Source organism: Notolepis coatsorum (assembly GCF_963971535.1).
Source record: "Notolepis coatsorum genome assembly, chromosome: 17".
In the NCBI taxonomy this organism is placed as follows: domain Eukaryota; kingdom Metazoa; phylum Chordata; class Actinopteri; order Aulopiformes; family Paralepididae; genus Notolepis; species Notolepis coatsorum.
In genome coordinates, this window is record NC_140181.1 from 95,344,472 (window position 1) to 95,354,514 (window position 10,043).

Genomic DNA, 10,043 nt, shown 5'->3' on the forward strand with positions numbered 1-10,043 from the left:
TGGACAGAGACAGACAGACAGACAGACAGACAGACAGACAGACAGACAGACAGACAGACAGACAGACAGACAGACAGACAGACAGACAGACAGAAGACAGACAGACAGAGACAGACAGAACAGACAGACAGACAGACAGACAGACAGACAGACAGACAGACAGATACAGACAGACAGACAGACAGACAGACAGGCAGACAGACAGACAGACAGACAGACAGACAGACAGACAGACAGACAGACAGACAGACAGACAGACAAATTCCACGTCATCCTCAAACTGCCTGCTGGATTCAGAAGTCTACACTGGGCCTGTTGCGAACCACAAGGCTCTGGCTCTCTGTCCCAGGAAACACTGGGGCTGCCTTGTTGTGTGTGTCTCCGGCCCGCAGAAGAAGCCTCCTCTGTCTACCCATCCAGCACCATCCCTCCGTCCCTGCCCCCACCCCACCCCAGCATCCCCCACGCTTACCCCCACGCCTGCCCCCACACAGAAACTTGGCACACCCCAGTAGCAGCTGCAAGGGGGCTTCCAATGAACAAGCTCAGGAGACACCTCCCCCCCCCCCCCCCCCCCCCAGCCCTGTAGCCACACGAGCGGGGCAAGGGGCATTGTGTGTGTGTGTGTGTGTGTGCGTGTGCGCGCACGCGCGCGTGTGTGTGTACATCACTTACGCACTATGCCCCCAGGATGGCATATTCCTCTTCGCACAGTCTATGCTCGCGTGCTAAACTCAGTTCTATAATGCACATAAAGCTCACAGGCATTTGTGTTCCTGTGAAGCCGTTGATTTGTCGCTTATGATTCCTCAACAGAACCACTGTTTGGTTTGGTCATCAGAAGCCCCCGTCGTCTGGCTTTCGTTGCTTTGTTTGTTGCTCGAATGTTCCCAGTCGGAGGATGTCGAGTCGAGGTGTCCCGCACTGCCTTGTAATTCATAGTGTACATTCTTTCATACACATAGCCTATACTGTATGTGTACACTATATGTACAGGATGTAGAGGATGTATGGTCCAAGGGGGAGTCACGCCTTCACACAAAATCACATAATACTTAACTAAAACATGTTTAAATACAAGCGAGTGCTAAAAAACAAGGTAGAAAAATAGATAAATATAATATTATACAAGGCACAGTGAGTAACATTGCACGTTCCGATTCAGTGTTTACAATATAAATGGCGGTGACAGTGGGTCACACAGCAGCGGTTAAAAAGTGTATTTTTTTACGTGATTCATATGTGCAAATAAGGTTGATTTAGGATCAGCTGTTTTCAGAGATGTATACCTTTCACAAAATGAAAGTAAGACTGACGTGAAGCAAAGTATATAGGATACTGTATTATATATATATCTGTAACAGCTGATGATGAGCGTTGACGTCGCACAGAAGCATGCAGGCAAAATCTAAAGACATAAGTACAAATTTCAGTTCTGCACCTGTCTGTCTGCACCTGCTTCACTGCCACACGACAGCCGGTTAACCCTTTCACTGTGACAATACAGAAGGTTAAGCCCGAGCTAATGCGGAGCTAATGATGCTAATGATGGAGCATCGCCGTCGGTTGTGTGATAGTAAAGGGCTAACCTTCTGTTGTGTGGCAGTGAAAGGGTTATGTCCGTCTGCTCCGAGTGAAACATAATATCGCCAGGAGATTAGAGGACTTTTGTGACCATGGATTTGGCCCACATTCACCTGGTGCACTCACACAGGTAGAACACCTGTGGAAGGATCAATCATTGAGAAGCCAATAAGCCCCCCTGCAGCAGCTAAATCTGTGCCAATATCCAGGCTATAGTTTGTTAACAGAATTTGGGTCTTTGGATCTCTGCGGTCCTGGGAGATTCTGTCCCAACAAAGTGGGTGGGGGCTGGTGGTGATTCCCCTAAGGCTGTTCTCTTTTAGGTTCTAAAATGGTGGATGTCTGTCTCCCTCTGGCACAGTATAGGCCACAAACACCATACTGAGAAAGATGTGAATACAAGTGCTGTGCAAGTGTACACTCAAACACACACACACACACACAAACACATGAGCACATACAGACACACACACACACACACACACACACACACACACACACACACAACACACACACACACACACACAAACACATGAGCACACACACACACACACACACACACACACACACACACACACACACACGCACATATCCCGAGATGGATATTGTGGTCAGACACTGACTAACAATTACTGTAATACATTATCTGTGGTGGGCAATCCACCCATATGGCACCACCAACAGAAAAAGGGGGGATCAATAGCATAGCCTGCTGAAAATGGTGTAGGACGGGAATGTAGACCGGTATTGCACACTTATGCATATATATCATACAGCCAACATCTAAATATAACCTGACATCCATTGTTATAGGCTATCGAAGTTAAATGGATGCACTTTAATTGAGGGCGCGTGCATGCCGCTGTGTGAGCCACTGAGCATGCAGCCCCTTTTGTTTCCGCGGGAGCCCCTCGTGTGGCGACATCCGCCAATAAAACAAACAACTCGAGGGAGGGGGCATTACGTTGTGGGGGCACGAGTTTTCCCACAATGTAAACCGAGTTTTTTCCCGATATAAAATTATAGTCGACAAATACAATGCATACACAACGACAGCGGCAGGCTACAACACAGGTGTTGTTGCCAGAGCAACGAGTGCCCGTGTGAGCCGCGATCCGCATCCTGTCCTGCAGGACAATGAGAAGTGGGACGCAAACATTAATGCGACCAGATCGCTGTACACACGAATGGCCAATACGATATTTTATTTGAATCGGCCTAATGTTGTGGCTAACTTAGTCTATAATATGCCCTTCCAAAACGAATAAATATAGAATAGCCAGTAAATTGATCGGATATTATGTGGCAGTTGGGGCGGTGAGGACAATTGTTAATAAATCTATATTATTCTAAATCCTTATTATAGGACATCAAAAAGGTGGACCTGACGAACACATTATTCCCAGTTGGCCTTTCCTATAAAATAGTCACGTTCGTCAAGCACTCCGGCATAACTATACCCTTTAATTTGGGCATGCCATGGGCACCCATGCGTGCGCACGCACGCACAATCACACCTTCTTGCATGTATACGAGACCGGGACAAGACTGTTCAAACTAAGAATTTGTCAATGGACAATTATCTCATGGCTGGCGTTTGGCAACACGCCATCGACGGGACTCCAGCCCCAGTATATGGTGCATATTATACCTTTTTACCATTGCGATTGCCTCTAGGCACCAGCGTTGCTATGGCAGCAAGCGATGAGAGTAGTCCGGGAGACCGGGACAGACTGCTCTGGTTGGGAATTGGACAAACTAAACATTTATTTGTAAGGGTGAAGGCGAGAGGCGACGGCAAAATATGGATGAGTTGTAATTTAATTCATGTGACAGGTGCATGCAGAATAATGGCAACTTAATAGGCGGCGACGGGACATCTCGTGCGCGCGCGCGCGCGCGAACACAGAGAGATGCGCGTAAAAGCACACACGCACGCACTGACACACACACACACGCACGCACGCACACACGTGTGTACGACGCACGCACAGACTTTACCGTTGACTTGACCGGCACATATAGGACGGGCTTTCCTTTCTTGTTATGTTCCCCCAGAATGTTGGTCCCGACGTGAAATCCTTTAGACTTCACCCAAAATTTGAATTTGGCATTGATGTGGCTGTTGTCGACATACACGCCGTCCGACTCGTCGTTCTGCAGTAACGTTTGCATGATTTTGTTGTATTTTCGCCGGGTGACGGTCTTTGTTTTACCCGAGTCCCCGTAGGTCCGGAGACACCAGTCCTGAAATTCAGTGAACATCTCCGCCTCCAATACGACCGGACTTCTGCTCCGTTTGGGCACACCATCCATCATGCACGCCTTCTTCGTTGCCATTGCACTCTCTCTCTCTGTTTTGTGAACCGTTGAAATGGGATCTATAGCTAATAATAAAAAATAGACTTGAAATGTGATGGAGCGTCAATTTCTCCTCCTCCGCTCCCCCGTCCCGCGTCGAGGAGGCTTGGTACGCGACGTTGGGGCTTCTCCTCTCTCCCTCTCTCTCTCCCTCTCTCTCTCTCTCTCTCTCTCCCTCTCCCTCTCCCTCTCTCTCTCTCTCTCCCTCTCCTTATCGGCACGACAGAAGCTCATGGAACTGACCCGGACAGCCTGCACACCTGTTTGCAGAGACGCTGTGCTGCTGTCCCGAACCGCAACGGCACAATGTGAGTGGCTCACACCCTCCGCTGAGGACCGGAGAGGGGGCTGTCCTCCACGGGGCGGGTGTCTCCCACCTGTGCGTAACGGTCTCCTGACTAAAGAGGATGTGCGAAGAAAGAAAGAGGAAGACACAAACACACAGTCCTCGCTAAACAACAAAGAACAAAATACACAATCAGAATCAGAATCAGAAGGGTATTTATTGCGTATATAAGTAGTTTTCTCACATACAAGGAATTGGATTTGGTCGTTTTGGGTGCAACATTATTAATAATGGACAGGCAATTACGGTGGAATAAAAGAAAAAGGTGGAATAAAAGAAAATAGAATAGAAACTAAATTAAAGCATGGAAAACGTTGCTCTCGGTTCCTATACCGACCTACTTTCTGCTATTTTCGGATGCGGGCTGCTTCTTCGAGCCTCAAAACGCGTAAAGACGCATCACGTGCAGCCATGTATCCGATCATGATGCCGCGCCACCTGGGACTGTGTCTCTGCCCGCTTCACACCTGTTTGAATGGACCTGCGCCTCGCCTCGTACCGGACCGGACCGGCTCATAATGTGAATTAGCTATATATATTTCAGGATTTAAAAAAAGGACCAGTTGCCGTGCACGGGCCAAAAGCCTTACTGTTCCAACATAACATAACAAGAAAATGTCCGATATGGAGAGACGTGCAACAAGGTGATAAAGGGCGGGGGCACCGTTTCTTTCATATAGGCCCATGGATGGATAGGAATGGATACACTATTATAATAATAATCAATTAATTTAATCGTACTACTAATGATAATGATAACTATAATACAAATTAGGCCACTTAGCGTGATCTACATTATAGGGGTTTGAAAAAAAAAATATAATAATAAATAATAATAATAATAAATAATAATAAATAATAATAAATAATAATAATAATAATAATAATAATAATAATAATAATAATAATAATAATAATAATAATAATAATAATAATAATAATAATAATAATAATAATAATAATAATAATAATAATAATAATAATAATAATAATAATAATAACAACAATAATAAGGATGTCGCCTTCTGTCTCATATGGGTTAGGTTTGTTATATATACAAATATTGGGTCTACATCTAATCTAAAGGATAGGTGCACATTAGGTCAACAAAATGATTAAAAGTTATAGCTCTACACGACGACCCACAGAGAACCCGCCATATGTTGCACTCGAAATAAACCACAGAGCGCAAAGTTTTGCTTAACCATTTACCTTGCACATTATGCATCCTCCTTTTGTTTTGTTGAGTTTTGTGCCTATATACATGGTGTCCTATAGCTGTGCATATAGATGCGTGCGTGTGCGTGCGCCTCTCTGTGTGTATGTGTGTGTGTGCGTGTGCGTGTGCGTGCGTGTGTGTGTGCGCGTGTGACTCCTCCTGGCCTATTGTAGGACCATGCTACTGCATGGTGGTGACTGCTGCTGCTGCAGTTGCCATGACAGCGGCGCAGCAGCGGCTCTGGCTGTGCAGAGGGTGTGTGGGATGCCCCGGACTCATCTCTCCACCCTGACTCAGACGACGGAATGCTGGACAATAGCCCCACCCCGGCTCACACATCCTCCTCGCACTGAATAATGTTCGGCTCAACACTCAATCAATAGCCCATCAAATAAAGTATAAGTGTGCGTGCGTGCGTGTGTGTGTGTGTGCGTGCATGTGTGGTGAATGACCTAGCCCCGGCCTAAACGGACTATTTCACTCAGTTTCATCATTTTGGTCTCATGTTGAGCCTCGTCCTAGGATTGTGTGCAGAATGAGCTCGAGGCGTTCCCGCATCCCACTGGCGGGGCGAGTCTCAAGGCTATACTGTTTATTAATGTCTTAAGGTTTTGGATTTAGACTTTCAATTTCAATAGTGTTGTGTGCGGATGGTTAAATGCATTGAGAGCTTACAAAACACACATGCACGCGCGCACACACACACACACACACACACACACACACACACACACACACACACACACAGTACAGTTTCTTCGTCAAATGTATACTCTTTTTTAGACTATTTTTATATCACAAACAGTACTGTATTTGTAAATCTGGTATGTTATAAATGTCTATAGCAGTACTGTCTATCTGTATGTCATATATGTTATGATGAATTGAAAATGGGGGACTACATCCCCTTAACAATTGTGTGTATTGAGCTGTACTGTACCCATTCTGCAATCTGTTAATAACATTTTCAATCAATCAATCAATCAATCAATCACACACACACACACAAGCGCACAGTCTTGTTCTGCAGTACACAAAATACTATACAGACACACATATACACGTCACACACGCACACAAACGGCACTATTCTCATATATGCCACTTGAAGAGGGAGCGTCCTCTGACAGAGGGAGGTGACTAGTTTGGCCCTCAGCTCTGCCGTCGCAGGGTTCAGCTGTCGGACCTGTGGGGAGAGTCACACCTCCTCACTCCTAATGAGGCAAAACTGCTGTAATTATGCTCACCATCCCCCAATGAGAACCTCCTCCTCCTCACCGTGGGGTGGACAACTCCCATCCTATAGGACCACGGTGTGTGTGTGTGTGTGTGTGTGTGTGTGTGTGTGTGTGTGTGTGTGTGTGTGTGTGTGTGTGTGTGTGTGTGTGTGTGTGTGTGTGTGTGTGTGTGTGTGTGTGTGTGTGTGTGTGTGTGTGTGTGTGTGTGTGTGGGTGGGCGGGCGGGCGGGCGGGCGTGTGTGTGTGTGTGTGTGTGTGTGTGTGTGGGTGGGTGGGTGGGTGGGTGTGGGTGTGTCTTGTACTAAAGCATTAGATAAAACAAAAAACAAAAGGCCCCAAGGATACAGTATGTTTACCACAAAGAGTATGCTTGAAACAGACCCAAACACACAGTGAGCAGGTGCTAAATGTACTCGTACACTATGTGATTTTAACAATAATCGTAGATTTTTCTGTGAGGCAGATCGGCTACAATTCAATGAATTCAGAAAGTTTATTTCCTTACAAATTCTAATTTTGAATCTGTGAAAGGTTGTGTCTATATCCAACCTATACTGACCGGTAATTGGGAATGGATGTCCTGTCATCAGCAAGGCATCATGGGCAATTTCTCTTTAGATTTTTTAATTGATTGGATTGATCTCCCAGCCCTCCTGGTGAGGTTCAGCCAGAGCATATTTTGTACATAGTTCCAGATCATTTCCTCGAGAAATTAGTGTACAATGTCAGTTTCCTCCTATATAATTGAAACCCATCCACTTAGACATGTAGCAAAATATGTTTTGGTTTGTTTTAATCACTGCTGATCGCTAACTCTAAGTCTCTAGGGGCCTATTTACATTGCAAACAAAGAAAAGTGTATTTGGCTTTGAGGAGAATCATCTAGCCTAGGAAGGGATATTTATTTTGTACTGTAAAGTGTAAACAGACTAAATCTGTCTGAGGGGGGGGGGGGGGGTAAATAGGGGGTGTGGATGGAGAAATATATAACGTCTGCCAGATAGAGGAGAGAGCAGTAGAGGGAGGGGGAGAGACAGAGCAGTGCAGTGTTAGACTGAATGAGATGATGAGAGGCATACACGCTGAGGGGGAGTGATGGTGAATCAGCCTCAGTTAGGTTGACAAGTTTACCCTGTGCCCGGTGCTGATCTCGCCGCCGAGTGGGGGGGGGGGGGGGGGGGTCTGTGAATGACAATTTGATAACTACTGCCACCTGATGGTGAAACCTAAGAACTGCACCTTCTTTGTGTCACCCCATCCATCCTGTCGGGACTGAATGAATGAAAACTTTATTTAACAGATTGCAGAATGGGTACAATACAGTACGGCTCAATACATACAATTGTTAAGGGGATGCAGACCTGAGAAAGACGTTTGTCTTGTTTCCATCAGGGTCCCCCATTTTCATTTCATATAGACATTTATGACATACACAACATACATGACATTTATGGCATAGGGACATATAGGTATTTAGTACTGATACATTTGTGACATAAGCGGTATACAAATATACAGTACTGTTACCCCTAGATCCTGACAGAGTATATACATATGATGGGGAGGGGACTGTACATTAGGAGGGGGTGGGTGGGTGGGAGGGAAATATACATACGGCGGGGAGGGAATATATACATGCGGTGGGGAGGAGACTGTCTATTAGGAGGTGGTGGGGGTTTTGGGCATTTATGGTGGCCAGTTTCGAATTGCAGCCTCCCGTAGGTGCTCTTTAAGAGCGGTTTTGAAAGTGGGCAGGGATTCACATTCCTTTACAGCTTTGGGTAGGGCGTTCCACATTGTTGTGGCATAATTGCGAAACGTGTTTAGTCCCTTGTTTGAGCCGAATCTGGGTTTAACATGATTTGTTGAGCTTCCTCTGGTGTAGTGGTTGTGGTATTCACTGACCTTTGGGAAGTATTTTGACATGTACATGGGCACCCCGGTCGTATAGTGTATCTTGAAGACCAGGCCCATTGCAAGTTGCTGTACTCTGTCGTCTACTCTAAGCCATCCTAGGTTGTCAAAGTGGGCAGGGGTGAGGTGGGTTCTGGGGTTCAGGTCAAGTAGTAGTCTGACCAGTTTGTTTTGTGATGTTTGTAATTTTGTTTTAAGCGCCTTTGAGGTGCTTTGGTACCATGAGGTGCACGCATAGTCATAGTACCCTTGAATGAGTGCTCCTGCCAGAGTCTTCGGGGTATTCTTGTTTACCAGAGAGGAGATCCGGTACAAGAATCTAGTTCGTTGGTTGACTTTTTTTATTACATTGGATGCCATTTTGTCACAGGAAAGATTTGCCTCTAGGATGGAACCCATGCAGGTAGGTAATTTCGTCTTTCCTTGTGACAATATTGTCACCCACTGTAACTGAGAAGCCGTCGGTCTTGCTGAGTTTGTTATTTGAACCGAAGAGAATGGACTCTGTTTTGCCCATGTGTAATGATAGTTTCTTATCAGCGAGCCATATGCAGATTTTGCCTAGTTCCGTGCTGAGGGTTTTTTCAACCTGCAATTTGTTCTTGTCAGAGACCAGCAGGGCTGAGTCGTCCGCAAACCGGAACAAGTTGCAGTCACAGGCTGACGACATGTCATTTGCATAGATTAGGAAGAGTAGCGGTCCTAGTATGCTTCCTTGTGGAACACCACAGCTCACTGTGAGGGGGGGGGATAGAGTACCGTTTACCTCTACCATCTGTTCTCTCCCCTCCAGGTAGGATTGCATCCAGCTCACTGATAAGCTATCAAAACCAATTGCCTTTAGCTTGTCCATTAGAATGGAGTGATTGACAGTGTCGAAGGCCTTTTGTAGGTCCAGCATGACCATGCCGCAGTATTTGCCCGCGTCCACCTCTTGTTTGATGTGGTCGTTCAAATAGAGGAGGCATGTGTCAGTGGAGTGGGACGTTCTGAAGCCAGATTGGAATTCGTAGATTCGATTTTTTTCCGCCAGGTACTTTTCGACCTGTTCGTAGACTATTTTCTCCATGACTTTCGAGATGGAGGTAAGAATAGAAACAGGGCGGTAGTTGCCTGGGTCTAATTTGCTGCCCTTTTTGTGCAGAGGGGTCACTCTTGCAATTTTGAAGTCCTTGGGGACGTGCCCCTGTTTTATAGAGAGGTTTATTATGTGTGTGATGACTGGGGTGATGGCGGCTGCTGCGTCTCTGAGGAATTGTTGAGTATTGCTGTGAATTTGGTTTTGAATCCAAGCCATGTTTCTTCAACCTGTGTACCACTGAGTTCATCTGACCCGTCCTATGCAACTCCTCCACACGTCAGCATGCTTTTCTATTTTAAC

The 10,043-nt window shown here is 46.0% G+C and overlaps 1 protein-coding gene across 1 annotated transcript in view; it reads right to left on the reverse strand.

Moving 5' to 3' along the window:
- The window catches only part of nol4la (nucleolar protein 4-like a), a gene marked incomplete at both ends in the record, with an annotated part of 66,898 nt that extends 62,974 nt beyond the window's left edge, over nt 1–3,924 (reverse strand). Inside the window, 1 exon segment of the mRNA XM_084333884.1 lies at nt 3,586–3,924. Within this exon segment, the coding sequence (XP_084190010.1) occupies nt 3,586–3,924 (339 nt within the window).
- Between the last annotated feature and the right edge of the window lie 6,119 nt (nt 3,925–10,043).